The 19,163-nt window shown below is 37.2% G+C and overlaps 1 protein-coding gene across 1 annotated transcript; it reads right to left on the bottom strand.

Annotated features, from left to right (window-relative positions):
- Window positions 1-6,214: 6,214 nt before the first annotated feature.
- On the bottom strand, window positions 6,215-8,643 carry LOC130731662 (uncharacterized). The gene is made up of 2 exons (XM_057583924.1): window positions 7,530-8,643; window positions 6,215-7,419 (listed from the first exon to the last, which is right to left on the bottom strand). The coding sequence occupies exon 2, from the start codon at window positions 7,310-7,312 to the stop codon at window positions 6,482-6,484; it is 831 nt and encodes a 276-aa protein (XP_057439907.1). The 5' UTR covers window positions 7,313-7,419; window positions 7,530-8,643; the 3' UTR covers window positions 6,215-6,481.
- Between the last annotated feature and the right edge of the window lie 10,520 nt (window positions 8,644-19,163).

Below are 19,163 nucleotides of genomic sequence, written 5' to 3'. Positions count from 1 at the left end.
TTGTTCTTCCCACTGGAATCTGAAAAAGCTTTCTTATGAGAGGCAGAGGATCTTGTGAGATACTTCCTCTCCACTTTTTGCTTCTTCTTCTTCTTCTCCAATTTCTTGGCAGCAGATGATCCAACCACAGAAGCAAGTAGCTCATCTGATTCAGTGTCTTTAGCAGCATCTTCCACAATCACTGCCTCGTTAGCAGCCGGGGAAGTAAACACAGGGGCAGCCACTCTTTCTGGCGATCCCATATGAGTTTCCCTTTGAGGAGACTCTTGAACAACAGTAGCATCATGCACATGACTTGTATGTGTTTTATCAACAAGAGTAGGGCTTCCCTCAGGGTGAGAGACACTTACACTTTCCTCAACGATTTGTGATTGAGGATCTGGAATAGCAGCTTCTTGCGATGGAACATGAGGTTCCACATCTGCATGTTGAGAAGACTTGACAGGAGTTTCAAGCACCTCAGCGATGATGCTAGCCACAAACTCTTCCTCATTGATTGGATATGTGGGACTCTCCTCTGCTTCAGGAATCACAACAACATTGGGGGAAGATTCTTCTACAACAGGCGCCTTCTTTCTCTTGGTATAGGTGATCTTGGTACATTTCTTCTTCTTCGTCTTGCTACCAGTTGCAAGTTTTGCATGTTGCGACGAAGCACCATCGTTGTCGTCCTTGACAGAAACATGGGTTTCGCAAGATTGCGTAACCCTAGGGGATTTGGGTTTCTCAGATTTCAACCCCATTACCTTCACGCCATAAGCATTTGTCTCTAGTGTAAATATCTTGAGAAACTGTTGAAAGAACTTGGAAGTCGCAAGAGCTTGAGCAAGAAAACAAATGTTTCTGAGAGAATCAAGAACAATTATGAGAAAGATGGCAGTTGGTACTCCACTAAGGGATGATAGCGTATTTATAGGGAAGGTTTGAAGAAGGAAGTTATTTTTCTTGATTGTGCATGCCTCAGTAAAGACAAGATAGCCGTTGGCACACAAATATCCCTTTAATTGCTATGCTTCCTCAAATAAACATATTCCAAGTAAACCCCTTAATCTCTCAAATTGAACCGCATCCATGGCCTTCATGAAAATGTCTGCTAATTGCTTCTCAGTAGATACATGCTCTAGCTTCACAGTTTGATCTTCAACTAACTCTCTGATGAAGTGATGGTGAATGTCAATATGCTTTGTTCTGCTATGTTGTATAGGATTTTTTGAAATATTGATAGAACTCATGTTGTCGCAGAACTGTGTCATGACATCTTGTTCGACATTGTACTCCTTGAGCATTTGTTTCATCCAAATCAATTGAGTACAACTACTTCCAGCAGCAATGTATTCAGCCTCTGCAGTAGAGAGAGACACACAATTTTGCTTCTTACTGAACCAAGATATAAGATTGTTTCCAAGAAAGAAGCAGCCTCCTGAAGTGCTTTTCCTATCATCAGCACTTCCAGCCCAATCAGCATCACAATAACCACTTAGCATAGAGTCAGTCTGATGAGAATAAAGAATGCCATAGTCACTGATTCCACTGATGTATTTAAAGATTCTTTTCACTTGAATCAGGTGACTTGTCTTAGGTTCTGATTGATACCTAGCACATACTCCAACAGCAAACGTGATATCAGGCCTGCTAGTAGTGAGATATAAGAGACTCCCAATCATGCTTCTATAGAGACTCTGATCAACACTAACTCCTTTCTCATCCTTAGTGATTTTGATGTGAGTTGCAGCAGGTGTTCTCTTGTGTCCAGCTTTTTCTAACCCAAACTTCTTAACAATACTCTTTGCATACTTGCTTTGGGAAATGAATAGAGTATTTTCCATCTGTTTGACTTGCAGACCAAGAAAATAAGTTAGTTCTCCAACAAGACTCATTTCAAACTCAGACTTCATATGTTCTACAAATTGATCCACCATCTGGTTCGACATTCCACCAAAAACTATGTCATCTACATAAATTTGAGCCACCATTAGATCCTTTCCATTCTTCTTCACAAAGAGAGTCTTGTCAATTCCTCCTTTGTGATAACCATTGTTGATCAGAAACTCAGTCAATCTTTCATGCCAAGCTCTTGGAGCTTGTTTCAACCCATAGAGAGCCTTCTTGAGTCTGTAGACATGATCAGGATAGCTAGGATCCAAAAAGCCTTTGGGTTGTTCTACATAGACTTTCTCATTTAAGTATCCATTTAAAAAGGCACTTTTCACATCCATCTGGAATAGTCTGAATTTCAACAAGTATGCTACTCCAAGTAGTAACCTGATGGATTCTAAACGCGCAACAGGAGCGAAGGTTTCATCAAAATCAATACCTTCAATTTGAGAGTAACCTTGAGCTACCCATCTTGATTTATTTCTAGTTACTGTGCCACTTTCATCAGACTTATTTCTGAAGATCCATTTGGTTCCTACTACATTCACATTTTCAGGTCTAGGGACAAGTTCCCACACTTCATTCCTTATGAATTGACCCAGTTCTTCTTGCATAGATTGAATCCAGAATTCATCTGTGAGAGCTTCTTTGACATTCTTTGGTTCTAGTTTTGAAATGAAACAAGAATCAGAATTGAGTTCCCTTGATCTGGTTACTACACCTTCATCAAGTCTTCCTATAACATTTTCAATTGGGTGTATCTTTTGAATTCTCGTAGAAGGCCCTTTTGAAATAGTAGCAGGTTCTTCAGTGTTGTTAACTGATTCCTTGGGCGATGCAATGTCTGGCACATCTGGAGTGACATCTGTACTGGTACTTGGAGTGTCTTCTGCGTCATCTTCAATTTCCTCTCTCTTGATAGGAGTGTCATCAACAATTACATTAGCAGATTCCATCATTACCTTTGTACGATTGTTGAAGACCCTGTAGGCTCTGCTGTTCAATAAGTACCCCAAGAAGATCCCTTCTTCACTTTTAGGGTCCATCTTTCTTCTATATTCACGATCTGCCAATATATAACACTTACTGCAAAACACATGAAAATATTTTACAGTGGGCTTCTTACCTTTCCATAACTCATATAGAGTAGAAGTGCTTCCCTTGCGAATGGTGACGCGATTGTGAATGTAGCAAGCAGTGCTCATAGCCTCACCCCAAAAATGATATGGTAGACTCTTGGCATGTAACATGACTCTGGCTGATTCCTGTAAAGTTCTGTTCTTCCTTTCAACCACCCCATTTTGCTGTGGAGTAATAGGAGCAGAGAACTCATGTTTGATTCCTTCTGCAGCACAAAATTCAAGGAATTGTCCATTTTCAAATTCTTTACCATGATCACTTCTGATTTTTATAATGTCACTTCCTTTTTCTCTTTGAACACGAAGACAGAGATCCTTGAACACTTCAAAAGTTTCAGATTTTTCTCTAATGAAGTTAACCCATGTGAACCTTGAAAAGTCATCCACGCAAACAAAAACATACTTCTTTCCTCCTAAACTTTCAACCTGCATAGGTCCCATCAGTTCCATATGAAGTAGTTCAAGAGCTTTGGAAGTTGTCAGATGTTGAACCGGATGGTGCGACATGCGAACTTGTTTTCCAATTTGACATTCTCCTTAAACTTTTCCTTCCTAAATCTTGAGTTTGGGCATCCCCCTAATTGCATCTTCAGTAACTATCTTCTTCATGCTTTTCAAATTCAGATGACCTAGTTTTTGATGCCACAATTTAACTTCATCTTCTTTAGTTACAAGACATCTTGACACTAGAGATTTTTTCTGATCTGTCCACATATAGCAATTGTCCTTTGATCTTTCTCCTCTCATAACCACATCCTTGTTTTTATTTTTAACAACACACTCTAAGTCACATAACACCACTTTCAGACCTTGATCACACAGCTGACTAATACTGATTAGGTTAGCAGTCAATCCTTCCACTAATAACACCTTTTCAAGTTTTGGAGATCCTGAATCAGCAAGCTTTCCAACACCTTTGATTCTCCCTTTTGCTCCATCTCCAAACGTGACAAAGCTTTTAGAGTGTGGTTCCATGTCTTCAAGATAGCTTTTCACACCTGTCATATGCTTGGAGCATCCACTATCTAAGTACCAATCTTCCCTTGATGATGCACGAAGAGATGTGTACGCAATGAGTGCTTTAGCATCAACTCTTGGCTTCCACTTGCTCTTAACAAAAGTATACTTCTTCTTGGCACTCGGTTGAGCTTGGAATTGTGGATATCCATAAAGCTTGAAACAATAAGGTCTTATGTGTCCAAATCTCCCACAGTAATGATACCTCCAGCTTGAGTTCTGATAGTTTCTCACCTGAGGATAATTGTGAGGTTTGTGTTGATAAACATATGGTATTTGATTACGTACCTTGGTAACCGGTTGATGAACCATGTGGCTAGGCATTCTGAAGGGAGATTTCTCTTTAGCAAGAACAAACTTGACTTCAGTTGCCTTCCTCTTAGTCTCGTTGGTATCCGCTTCTTCATTGTACCCTAATCCTTTCATGTCTTTGGATGTCTTACCTTTCTCCAAAATAAAATCCAGCACATCAGTTCATTTGTTAAGCATGCGTACTAATTTCACCATGCCTTCAATCTTGGATTTCAAAACAGATACTTCCTCTTGCAAGTCAGTATTAAAAACATGAAGACTATCTTTTTCTTTCTCCAGATTTTTTACTTTAATTTCCAACTTCCTACCGTAGTCACACGATTCTTCCCACCGTTTAAGCAAGAGCTTGTATGCTTCACCCAGTTTTTCATTAGATAATTCCAGATCACTGGCTTCATCTCCTGAGTCATACTTGACAGTGAAGGACATGACTCTGTTGGCTTTTTCATCCTCAATCTCTTCATCAGATTCCTCATTAGACCATGTAGTCAGTGGCGGAAGCACAGGGGTGACTTCCCTGTGCTTAGTCACCCCTGGCTTCCAATCATTTCTAAGGAAAAAAAAATTGAGGCTGAATTTAGTCACCCCCCATGGGACACAACACGTGAGTGAGAGGGAAGGCAACATGGCACCCTTTGTTTTCTTATATATCCATTTACTGCACCGCTGCACGTGACTACCTGAGCACTTCTTCTTCTATTTTTTTTTTCTTTTAATAACATGTATGTGGGTCCCACTCACTAGTATGTAATTTAAAACAAAGACACTACCATCTAAAAAAGAAACAGAAGCGTGGTAAGGAAACAGGAAGAACAGAGAAAGGAAAGAAACAAGGAAAAAGGCCAAAGGCAAGGAGAATAAAACTTCATTGTCTCATTGGATTTATGACATTGAAGAAACAACTCAAATAAAGCAAAGAGAAAGAACAAGAGATTTTGCTGGTATAACATTTAGAACCTCTCTATAATCTACTTTCTTTCTTGCTAATACTTTTTCATATATCACTTTCTATGGATATTCAAATTTTCATGTGTTCAAACTCAAATTTATTGGTTTAATTCTCTTTTTTGTTGCTTAATTGGTCTGATTATATGAGATTGGATTTGTGGTGCTTGTGTTTTGTTTGAAAAAAAGTGATAAAATATATGCACACCAAGTGTTTGTAAAAAGTCTCCTTTAAGATTTAGCCTTCAATAAAGAGTTTTTGCTTTCGTTGCTTCCTTCTTGTTATGTTATTGCTTTAATTTGTTGTTTTTTGATAAATTTGTTAGTGTTAGTTGTTTATTTAAATGTTAAGAAAATGATTAAATAAAGAAAGAACTTCGAAGTTATAATCAAAGTCATGTATTGTGTTATTATAATCAATTTTGTTCCACTAGTGATAACTTTACTATATAATTCATTTTTTATTTGCACATTCTATTGTTTTATTTAAACTTTATTGTTTTACTCAAATTGTTTATTTTATTAGCTTGAAAAATGAAGAAGAAGAAAATGATTGACTTTTACTTTAAGAGAAAAGAGAGAGATGATGAAGAAGCACAACCTTCACTTGTTTCACCAACTTCAATAGATATTAATATTTCAAATATCGTTGAAGTTGGACAACCAACACAATCAACCGTAGAGCAACTTGTCCAACCACCTCCTTCAAAAGCTTTGAGAATTGAACAAGAAAGAATCAATATTGATGCTTTGATTCGTGAAACCGTAGAGCAACTTGTCCAACCACCTCTTACTAAAATACTTATGCGCCGGTTAGTATCTTTTTCACCCAAACTAATCTTATATTTCTTATGCTTTTATTAAATATGTCTTGCACTTAAACTAATTTTTTGTTCACACCAAAATACCTATGTGTTTTTTTTGGCAAATTTTTTATTTGATAAGAATTGAAATTTTCATACAAATTATATTCCTTTACATCCTAGTCCCCCCCTAATGAAATTCCTGGCTACACCTCTGCATGTAGTGATCATCCCTTTCTTTTGTTTCTTCAGATATGTAGGACATTCTGACCTGATATGACCAAAGCCTTCACATTCATGACATTGAACTCCTCGTGTTTTATTTTGATTGTCTTCATCTTTACCACGACGCTGAAAGTTCTGACCTTTGGCATTGGTAGACCGCTTGTCCTACACATTTGGCTTTGATCTCTTCTCCAATCTTTTTAGCACCTTATTGAATTTTCTGGCCAAAAACGCTATAGTATCAGAGACTGATTCACCACTTTCATTCTCAGATAGATCATCATCTGCTTCAGTGTTTGAGACAAAGGCTATGTTCTTATGCTTCTTGTCAGGTTTATCATCCTGAGACAGTTCAAAGGTCATCAAGGATCCAATAAGTTCATCCACCTTAAGACTGCTTATATCTTGAGCTTCTTCTATTGCAGTAACCTTCATTTGAAATCTCTTGGGGAGTGATCTCAGAATCTTTCTTAATAACTTCTCCTCAGACATTCTTTCACCTAGAGCAAAAGATGAATTTTCCATATCACGTAGCGTCATGTGAAAATCAGTGATAGTTTCATCTTCCTTCATCTTCAAGTTTTCAAACTGAGTGGTTAGGATTTGAAGCCTTGGCATTCTGACTCTATATGTACCCTCATGAGCAGTCTTGAGAATATCCCATGCCTCTTTAGCCACAGTACATGTGTTAATCAATCTGAACATGTTCTTATCCACACCATTGAATATAGCATTTAGAGCTTTGTGATTTCCCAGAGCTTCTTCATCTTCATCCTTGTTCCAGTCCTCCTCAGGTTTCAATTTTCCACCCTCAGTTGATGTTTCCCCTTCCTTGGGTGTTATCACAGGATGCTTCCACCCTTTGACAATTGCTTTCCATGTCTTGCTGTCGATGGACTTGAGAAACGCTGTCATACGTGCCTTCCAGTAATCACAGTTTGTGCCATCCATAATAGGTGGTCTATTCACTGAGCCACCTTCCAAAGAGTTGTCCATTGGAAACGAATTAGTTCTCCCTGGAGCTCACCCAACCAGAACAGGGGGTGCCTGCTCTGATGCCAATTGGAATTCGTATACACATGGGACAGATGTTGCACCAACGTCTACAACAATAATACACAACAGTCAGAGTTAAATGTTTCTCGTTAACAACTAAACATAACCATAAATAAAAGAACACAAGGGATTGTTAACCCAGTTCGGTGAACATCACCTGCGTCTGGAGGATACCAATCCAGGAGTCAATTCACTATCAAATAATAGCTCTCAGGTCTCATGAAAGTCCCTCCTATACCTAAGTACCCCCCCTTAGTATAGAGCCTCTTTTATGTCTACCACTATTACACAAGTGAATCTAGCTTAGCCCTTCTCCTCTAAGCTATGAGAAAACTTTCTCTAACCCCTAATGACCACTGCCACAGCGATCAAGAATTTTTTATCAATAAACAAGGTTGATGAGATTACAACTCAACTAAACAAATCAACTCAGTACTTTGATGAACACGAAAGCACTAAGTTGGTACAAAACTCACAAGAAGGACTCACACAATAAACCCTAGGAATGAAAACAACACACTCAAAATCCTTTCACAGCTAGGGTTACAAAACTTGAATAAATAGACATCCAGCGTAGAGACTTGGGCCTTGGATGGGCTTGATGTCTTGAGTCCATAACACAACTTCTGGAAAACAAATCTTCAGAGAATCATATCTTTCCAGAATCAAATCTGAACCAATTTAAAAACAGAACATATCTATTATTTCAAACTTGGTTCATACGCTAACAACTTGTAACAACTTCAAGGTTAGCACACGCGATCATAACTGAATCCTTAAGCTTCAACAAAACGCACAACTTCACTTAAGTCTTCTTGAATGCACAAACAACAATCAAACGTAACACAGAACCTTCGGCGTTTGATTGCACAATCTAGCAAAGACCACATGTTGCATCATCTGGCCGTACAATAATGTGTTGAAACAAAATGCAGCCAATTCACACATTACAAACATAGGAACAACAAGGCGGATCATCTCGCTAAATCTGCTTGTGATAGAGCTGAGCCATTGTGGGAGGTTTTGGGTCAGGTGGTGATTTGGCGACTCCTATGTTGGATGGAAGCAGCTGTGTTGTTACTGCATAATGTATATTGCAGCGTTATTTTCGTAGGGTATTTGGCTTGTTGTCTTGTAGTTTTGGCGTTCTTTGGATTTATGGAGCAGGGTGGCTGTCTTGAGGTGGCATGGATTGGGTTTTGGTCATTTGGTTATATTATGCAGCGTTGCTAATAGAAAATCGTATAGGCTTTGTCTGGTATTGTAATGAAGGTGTTATGGTTAAATGGATATATGTACTGGTTAGTACATGACAGGTTTTAGGTGTATTGGGGTGGTTCATTGTTGGATGTAATTGATGTTTTTGGGATATTAGTTGGGTTTGGAACATTGGTTGGCTAAAGAATGTGGTACTCATTTTTTTTTCTCTAGATTTTTTCTCATTGGGTTTTTCCTATAAAGGTTTTAATGAGGCTCGTTCTTTAAGTGACCATCCAAACGGTTCGTCTTTATTTCTCATGGCGAGTTTTGTATGTTGTGCTCATGAGAGGTTTATTCTCATGGAGTCTTTTTTTATTAATAATATTGTTCTGTTTTCTAAAAAAAAAATCTCTTTCAGTATTCTAACTCCAAATGAATTTATTTTAATATTATATAATTTATTATTTATAATCATATTAATTAATAAATATAAAATATTAATTTAACTAAAATAAAAAATAAATAAAATTATTATTCATAAATAGTAAAATAAACTATTCACTTACAAATATTGATTTATTAATAGTAATAGAATAATTTAATATTTTCATCTCCTATTATTTAAAAATTATTTATCTACTTATATAATAATTTATAATTTAAATATAAAGTACTTTTGAAATAATAATATTCTTAATTTAGTTAACTTTTATTAGTAATTATCACGTGTCACAACTAAGTGAAAACCAATTGGTTAATTGCATAATTTTATTTAAAATATAGGCTATCTTCAAAACAATAAAATAGACTAATTAATAAAATTTAAATTAATTTTAGTTATTTTAAAATATAGACTCATTCATGAAAATGTATAAAAAATTTAATTTAATAGATTGATCAATTTTTAAATGTATTTTTTATTCAAATATCAATTTGATACATTTTTCCTTATCATATCCTATTCTTATAATGTGCACCTCAAACATAGGATAGGATAAAAGTATATCATGTTCTTATCCTATCATATTGCTATCTTGTTCACATATCATATCCTATCCTGACCAACAAACGAGCCCTTAAGGTATATAAGTCATAACAAGTTAACAAAACATCAATACAAGTTAGGATAAACTTAAAACACGAACAAATAAGTCACTTGTCACCCAAATTTAAAATCCTACAACACTGTCGAATTTAGAACAACTAACTAGAATCATCATCTCCATCATCATCATCAAGTTCTTCCTCAGATGAGATAGACTTAGACCCTCCAACATTAGGATCAAGAACCAAATTCTCAATGTTGTCTTGAACTAATTCAATGATATCCACAATATCATCATGACCATCAATATCACTCTCCTCTACATCTACCTCTTTAGTTATCCATTTATCATCAGATTGTATTTCATCAAAAGGAGGAGGAAGCCCCATCGGAGGAGGAGGAAGTTGCGCTGGTGGTCGCGCGAGAGGATGAGTGAAGGCTGCTCACGCAGAGATAAGACAAGAACTGGAAAGAACGACAAAGTTGAGTGGCAAGAACGACAGAGATGAGTGACAACCATAAAAGCTGTGGGTTAAATGACTGAAATAGCCTTAGACAAAACATTTTTTTGACATTTTTAACAAAACAAGCTAATCTCGTAATCTCGCGATATTACACGAGATTAAGAGATATCTCGAGATATCAGCCGAGATTTGACAAAACAGTTACTACCCCTCGCTAGTCTCATTTTTGGTACGTGATATCGTAATCTCGTAAGAGATATCTCTAGAGATTGACAATAATGCTAAGGACTAATCATGGTTAGAGCAAAATATGGAAAAAGTTGCTTAAGCACACGTGGCATTACGGGCCCACATGAATAATTCTAAGAACTAATAACCTAGCATTGGAGATGCTCTAACAACACACCGACAACACCGGCTCTAAAAATCCCCAACTATCATTCAGAAGTCGATTACATTATAAGATCCCCAAAATAGATTAATCACTCTCATAGACATTTCTTTCGCCATTTTAGCAAACCAATGCTACCACTTTAGAAAAAATCATCATTATATCCTTCTAGAATAGTCGCAAAGTAGGAAAGCTAAGACGGTAAGGGGGAGCCACGCCCTACAAGAATGTATTGATTTAATGTCCAAATCTAGCGTCGACCACCACGCCGATATAAATTCAACATGTTTTCATTGGCTGCAAAGAGAAAACTATAAAAGAAAACTTACTTAAAATTCGTAGCGGGTCAGCCACTAGTAAATAACGTCAACTTAATTCTAACCATTTACGGTCGTTAACACTGACGCTAAGATCACCGACCATTTTAGCATTTGACTTGGGGCTGTTAAAGGCGGTTGTTTTACAACGTTAAGTTTACTGGCCTAAGTCTCATATTTTTCTCTGTCCAACTTTCCTAATATGCTTCTTACTACAAAAGCGACATTCCTAATAAAACTATCTTTTCTCTAATCTCTTCCTCCACCATCTACCTCCTAAGCCCCCCAGCTCCTCCTCCTCTCCACCCTCATATGTCGCGCCTCACCATCACCCCAACCTTTACCGTCACTCCTCCCCCAAACCTTCTTCTTTTGTGCCTCACCATCAATCCCACCCTTACCACCTCTCCCCCTCAACTCCTCCACTGCGCCTCATCATCGTCCCCACCCTTATCACCACGCCAATCCCAAATCACCATCTGTTGCGCTTCACTATCACCCCACCCTTACTCTCACTCCTCCACCAAACCTTCATTAGCCCAATCGTCACCCCAACCATCACTCATGCTCCTCCCCTAAACCCTCATATGTCGCGGCTCTCCATCACCCTTATCTTTACCCGCTTCTCCCCACACCATACTTCACTATCATGAGTCACCCTCGTCCCTCATCCCTCATACTCTACAACTTTCATTTTCCTTTTGGCTGCCCTGTACCACCATCCTCCATCCTCTGAAGTGAGAAAATACATAGAGTTGCACAAGAAAGGGTGGGATTGAATTGTGCCATCCAAAAAAATGGGATTTCCAAACGATAGAGGGATATTACGTCTTGGTCGATATCGTTTTGCGGCAGCGAAAACATTAACGAGGAGAAAGTGAAAGAGATAGGTGATAGACACAGACAATTTTATACTGGTTCACCCGTAGAACTATAGGGCTACACACATTCCCCTGCAGCACATGGATTTCACTATGCAAGTATCAAGGACTTTTCCTGGTGAGTATTTGAGAGGACTCCTGTAAGTATTATTTCACTGCCTCTTCAGGAATTGAGTTTATAAGGACTCCCTCTAATGTGTATTATCCATTACGCTTCCAAGTATTATTTCACTGTCTCTTCAGGCATTGAGTTTATAAGGAATCCTCCAATTAAGTCCATGAACATAAAGCGTTTAGGAGATTTTCAACTCGAAGCTTATGTTTTATGTTCTATTACACATAGAGATAGAAAAGAATTTAACTCCAGAGAATATCTATCCTATATGTTATATCAGACGATTATGAATGATATGATTATGAAGTGCATCATTGATGTCTGAGATTGAGCACTGAGGGTTCTTTTCACACTTAAGTGGTTTGAGCATAAAGCTCAATCCATGTGAGCATAAGCGCTACCTCCTCCAGTCTTCACTTCTTCCCTTTATACTTCTGAATCCTCTGTGAGTAAAAAGTAGTCGTTGCGGTCCGTTGGAGCGTGGAGTTCACAAAGCTTCTAGTTGTTGGATCAAACAACACAAAGTGTACTTTCGTCAAAGCGTGGTACTGTTTTATAGAGACTGTATGCCGTAAAGATATAATCTATCATGTAGTAGGTAGCATAGGTCTGAGTTTCTATCTGCTGGTGTAGAGATATGGAAATCTGATAGTGACACCACAAAGTTTTTCTTCATCATAGCATTGTGTCAGATATTTGATCTTCAATTTGAATCTTCTGCACAAAGCTTTCTTTAGACTTTATTTTCAAAGGAAAGTTACTTGAGTTGACTTTGTAGTTTTGCTGGAGAGGAACTTTGACTTCTCATACGATCTTCTGCTCGTTTTGTCTTCATTCTGCTTCAGACGATCTTCCTTCAATTCTTCAGACGATGAGTGTGTTTCTGCTTTAGCTCAGTCGCTCTAGAACTTTTACTCATGTCTTCCTTCCTGGTGCAGCAGTCTTCAAACAATGATGGCTTGATTGTCTCTAAAGTTCTGCTTTCCATAATCTTCCTCAGACGATGCTTTCAGCTCTGACCATTTTCTTCATTCGTCTTTAGAAATGGATTGTCTAATTCGCCTTGGATTGAGTCAATGAGAATAGGCGTAGACAATAAGCTTTGCTCCATTTCTTCAATCCTTGATGAGAGAGAGAGAGAGAGAGAGGAAACTTTTATGTAGACATGTTGCTCTAGTTTCCTTGGTTAGTGTTCTTTGTAGAGTATCATGTGATTTCCTAGCACTTGACTTTATCCCAAGAGTGTCGAAGATATTTTCATTTGAATATGACGCTCTTTTCTCGGGACACTGTGTTCTGTAATCAGTCTTGAGATAGACGTTGAGTTGTAGATGTTCCGTGCAGTCTTCTCAGACGATCCAGAGCCTTGACTTGTTCTTGCATAGTTTGTTCTTTGATCTTCTTAAAGTTCTTTTATCTTCTTGTGTAGATGTGCTTTGAAGCTTTTACTTGTGAAGATGATCCAGATGATTTGTCTTCTCATATCTCTTGATCCCTTCTTCATCAGCTTGCTTTCTTCAGATAGATGATCCAGCGAATATGGCTCTCCTTTGCTGGCTTGTTCCATTGCAGCTTTGATCATACTTCTCCTTCTTCATGATGTGCGCTGAAGCTTTGATCTTTTCTGGTGATCCTTTTGACTGAGTTGTTTGACCTTCTTTCTTTGCCTTGCAGCTTTGAGCTTGACCAATATCTTCTTTGTTGATGCTCAAACGATTTGTGGATATAGCTTTCTTTATCTGCGTCGTCTTCTTTGTCGTTGCTTGTGTGTTGACTGGCTTGACTTCTTCAGCTTTGTCTTTTCTTCATGCTTGACCTTTCTTCTTGTCATCTTTCCTCAATTGATCTTTCCTGAGGGGTATAAGAGTAATTTTCTACAATGCAATTCATATAATATATTCAGTTAGTTCATTCGCACTCTTGAACGTTTCGCTCTTGAAAATTGTTATCATTCAAAATAAGATAGACGATGCATTCAGCATTTTGAACTTAACATCCTCTTCTCCCATCCTTACTCTCTCATTTGGCCACCATATCCGACTTTCTCGGTCTGTCCCTCTCTGGTTGCCTCACCCTCGTCGTTCCATTTTTGTGTCTTCATCCCACTACCGTCACCCCCACTGCCACGGTATTACAGTATGAGCCACATTGTGAGAAATAATGCAGGGACACAAGAAAGAGGGTTTGAATTGTGTCTTTTAAAAACATCCTTTTAAGAACAAATATTAGTTCTTTAAAAACTTTTGTGAATTAGTGATTGTGCAGAGGATAAGATATAAGATATGAGTGAATAAAAAGTAAAGCACACAAGAGATTTATCCTGATTCACCCTAAATCAGTGGGCTACGTTCAGGCCTTGGTATCCCCCAAGATTTTCCACTATATCAGCCAAATATCAAGAACTTCTCATTCACACGTATTGTCCAGGAATTCTTCTCAACAAGTATTATCCACGACCCTCATTCACAAGTATTCTACATGACTTCTCCTAAATTCAAGAAATGATGTTTCTTCTACTTAGATTCTCTTCAAAAAGAGTTATGTAGAAAGATTAAGATCTAGAAACTCTTTAGCATTGATACAAGATATGACACTAAGGAATACTAAGATTATTTCTGAGAGAAATGAGATTTAACGTGTGATTTCTCTGAAGATGTTGATGAGAGTATTTTTTACTTTGAAGCTTTATCTCACTTTTCAATTCTTCCAAATCTAACTTGGTTCATTTTTCTTCAGATCTTCAAATCTTTATTTTATACTTCTTCTATTGGTCAAAATACGTCGTTTCGTCTGAACTCTTATGTTAATTTCCCATCCAATGTTTAAGTGGTTATATGCTTTGTATTTAACGCTTGTACCAGTTTGATGTACTTTGGTAAGAGATATTTCTTGAAATATCATACAAAGGTAGGTAGAAGCTTTATGCAGTGAATCTTTCCTCTTTAAGTGAAAGTTTGTATTTTGTAGACAACTGTTTGATGTGACATGTATGACAACGTGGTACTTTCACTTTGTTCAATGTGCCTTTGTAGCTTAAGTGATACACTTTGAGCTCTTTAGCTATTTCCATGTAGCTTTAGACAGTGAAGCTTTATCACACCATACTTATATCCTCAAGGACATAGACGTTACTAGACTTGTGTGTTTTAAACGTTAGTAGAGTGAGTCATATGTTTCCTTAAAATTTTGAGACAACATAGTTTAAAGAAATTTTTGTTTGAAATTAGATTGTATAGCAATATACTAAAAAACGTTGTTATCACATAAAACATTAGATTAATTAGATATGAATCTAATGTTTGAACTTACCACATTGTACCAGATTTTAAGGTATATGTGCTACTCTGATTTGATTTGTTATCTATTCTATTTTTGTGTTTTAATTTACTTACTAATTTGCTGACTTTTCTTGTTTATATTTTGCTAGATTCTATCTCTATGTAATCGATTTTATCTATTAAAATATGTTGGTTTGTAAAAGTAAAATTCAAGATCATTGGCGACTTGGCACGTGTACATTCATAATTATCATACTTTGTTGATGAATAAGAATTTCGCTTTGATAATGTTCCCATGAAAATAAAGCCTAAATCTTGCAATTTAACAATAGTAACAACAAAATTATTTAAAGTTAATTTAATAGTGGAATAATTAATGAAAAATATTTAAGATACAATTATACATATATATATATATATTATTACTCATTTTATTATATTTTTTACAATTAAAAATAATGCATATCTTTCATACATTATATGTTTCTTTCTAAATTTATTTCTAAGTTTTATAATAAAATATATTTTATAATGCTTTTTAAATCTTATAGGATAATTATTATAAAATTATAATTTACATATATAATTATGATGGGAAGTGCCTCTTGGAGTTGTGTTCTCCCGTATATTTCCTATTCTTCATGGCCCGGCCGTGTTTTCTTTTGATGAAGCTCAGCATCGCGAACTTGAAGAAGTTTTGGGTAAAGATAATGTATGGTAGCAGGTATTGTGAGACACTTGAGGTTGATTCTTATTTTGGTGCTCAGAGGAAAAGATGTCAGCCCAAGAAACAAGAAGGTCCTTATCGTTGCGGTTACTTAGGATTCTAGGTAAAAGAAGTTGCTGGAGGTTATTCCTGACAGATATAATGTGTTGATTCTACCCGAAGCTCAAGAGTCTAATATCGTCTTGGCGAGAGTGAGGGAAGCTTTTTTGAGAGGGAAGCGACTAGATTTTATTTATGTTCGTTCAAACACTGAAACCATTCAAGCGATTGTTGAACGATTTGATTTTCACAAAGCCAGTAGAGGTGGTTGATTTTCGTCGTTCTCTTTTTTTTTTGTCAAGGCTTGTTTGAAGTCACCAGCTAGCATAACAGCGTAGACACGCTTAGAAAAGAAAAAAATGACTGACGAACGACAACCTCCAACTAGTAATTTGTCTCGTATTTTTATTTGGGGTTGGGAGTGGGTTGCATCTCCTTGGTGTGGTTTCTATCTTCTATTTAGGTTGTTTCTTTTTAATGTGTTGGGTGCTTGTTTTTAGGGGGATTACTGGATGGATTTTCCTCTCTTAAATCTCGTATCAGAAGGGCACTACAAGAAAAATTACAGGCTGACATTTTGCGGCGGTTCCATGAAAACGACCGCAAAATGTAACATTGAGGCGATTTATGCGGTGCTTCTTCTTTCTATCGCAGATTACATGAAACTAGAGGCAATTAGTTTTAAACTTGGGGCAATTCCAAGGCGGTTGGGTTTCGCGGCGCTTGAGTATACCGCCGCAGAATGATTAAAACTTAAAATCCTAAATTAAAATCCCTTTGGTCAAAATCGCGATTCACCTCTCTTTTTTCCCTTTCCATGTTTCTTATCTCAGATCACGATTTTAACTTACTTCACGTTGAACCTCCTTCGCGCCATGGATTGAATCGCGATTTGTCATGGATTGAAACATCTTACGATTGCCTTTTTCTTCTCCACCAGATTTTGGATCGAAGAACGCTGTCTACACTGCTTCTCAACCATGGATTGAATCACGATTTTCCTTTCTTCTCCACCAGAGTTGGATCGAAGAACTTCATTTTCTCTGTCTCTTTGTGTTCACCTTACCCTTCTTCGTACCTGATTCGCTCATATGATCACAATGGTGCAAATCTTCGAGTGACAATCGAATCAGGTACGAGATTTAGGGTTCTGCGCGCATCTCTTATTTCTGCTCAATCATTGCAATTCATGCACACTATTTCTTCTGTAAGTTGTTCATTTCTGAGTTAACGCTAGCTCAACACTGATCTTCTTAGCTAGGGTTTAACCTTCACTGCTTCATTTCTCTTTTATGTGTACATGCTTGATTTAGCCATTTTGCTTTTCATATTGAGTTGGTATTGAACATTGTTAATCAGAGTCAGAATTATTCATCAATTTCTTATGAATCACTTTAGACAAACGTATGATAACCCAAAATATTATGATTGTGCTTAGTGAGTTGTTATGAAGTTGTTATGATGAATAAATGTGTTTTGCTTTCAAAAAAATTATTATAAAACAAATATGGGGTAATTGCATTCACCTCTTATGAGATTTGTCATTATTGACCTCCCCTCTAGTTTGCAAAAGTCACATACCTCCCCTTATTTCATATATCATATTGAAGAACTGAGGGGTGCTGTGTTATAATGATAAATGTTAGGAGAGGTTGGTGCACTGATAATAAGCTTCATAGAAGGTTAGTGCAATGTTCTCAATAAAATAATGGTGGTCAGTGTTTTGTTAAATAATATAAGGGAGGTTAATGCAACAATGATAAGCCTTAAGAGAGTTGATGGAATTTGCCCAACTATATATGAAAATTTAATTCATATCTGCTAACTCTAACATTAATTATATAGGGGTATGGAATTAATTTTACGGTCATATTCTACCTAACATGTAACAAACACGAAAAATGATATAATTGTTAGAGATGCATAGGTTTAATATCCTACGAGATATTCTTTTATTATTATTTGATATTTTTTGTAATATATCTCAGATTATTCTGCACTTTTCTTATTGTATATAATATTGTCTACCTCACACATAATTTTTGTGAGTTAACCAATCTTACATTGTATCAAAGCCACCATATATTGTTGCGACGCAGACGAGATCCTCCATTAGAGTTGTCACGATTTCCACCACGAGAGTCTCCACCGGAATTTCCACGGTTGCCACCATTGGAAGACTGATTTCCAGAAGAGCGTGTCTGATTGCTTGCATGGAAGGCAATAGGCGGGGGGGGGGGGGGGCACGAAAATTTAGGTTACGGGTCAGTACGCAAAAATTGAGGGCGCGACACGAAAACCGAGGTCACGGTTCAGCGGTGCGGAAAACAGGCCGCACGACTTAAAAATACCATTTTGAGGTCGAGTCTAGGGGCGAACATCAATAGGAGCAAGGGGAACCTGAGCCACAACAGGAGGAATAGTTGGCTGTGAAGCATACGTAACCTGAGTCACGACAGTAAGGGTGGCCGGCGGTGGTGGAGAAGCAGGAGCCGACGAAGGTGGGGTATCATCATGAGGAATCGGCGAAGGTGGTGCATCATCGTGAGGAACTGGGAGAACATTTGGGTCATCACATGAAGGATAAGGCAGAGGACTATTCGGTGGAGAACTCTCCGGAACGACGAAAATAACAGGTTGTGAAGCTGGAGGAGATCCGAACTATTGTTATTACTATTTATGAGCTAGTTTGGTTGCTTAATCTTCTTCATGAGCTTTGTGTTCGGTTATCAGCGACTCCTCTTCTTCTTAGTGACAACCTGAATGCTTTGTTTATGACTCAGAATCCCGTTGACGATTAGCATGCCAAACACATTGACTTGGTTGTCACTTTGTTCGTGAGCTGGTTTCCTTTGGTTAGCTATTCTCGGTGTGCCTTCTTTTTTCCAGCTTGCTGATATTTTCACTAAGGCGTTTCCTCGTCCGTTGTTTGACCTTTTTTAGACCCAAGCTTCAATCGAGTTGGTCAACCTTAATCCAACGCTAAATTTGACGGAGAGTGTTATAGATAAATAGGCTTAATATCCTACGAGGTATTCTTTTATTATTATTTGATATATTTTATAATATGCTTCATAATAATCCTTAGCATATTCTGTATTTTTTTTATTATAAATGACATTGTCTACCTCACATAATTTATTTATGATGAAAATTAACTGATCTTACAATAATAGTCTTATTTATGATATACTTACCAAACACACCACACAAAATAGGATCCCACAAAATATTATTGAATCCAACCTGTTATCTTTATGTCCCGTCCCATTTTTTCCCGTTCATGTACCAAACGCTATCTCTTTGTGTATTTTGTCCTAAACAATGTGAAATT

This window comes from Lotus japonicus, chromosome 1, assembly GCF_012489685.1.
Source record: "Lotus japonicus ecotype B-129 chromosome 1, LjGifu_v1.2".
Classification (NCBI taxonomy): domain Eukaryota; kingdom Viridiplantae; phylum Streptophyta; class Magnoliopsida; order Fabales; family Fabaceae; genus Lotus; species Lotus japonicus.
Note: the sequence above shows the minus strand (reverse complement) of the source record. Positions and strands in the feature narration are given on the sequence as shown.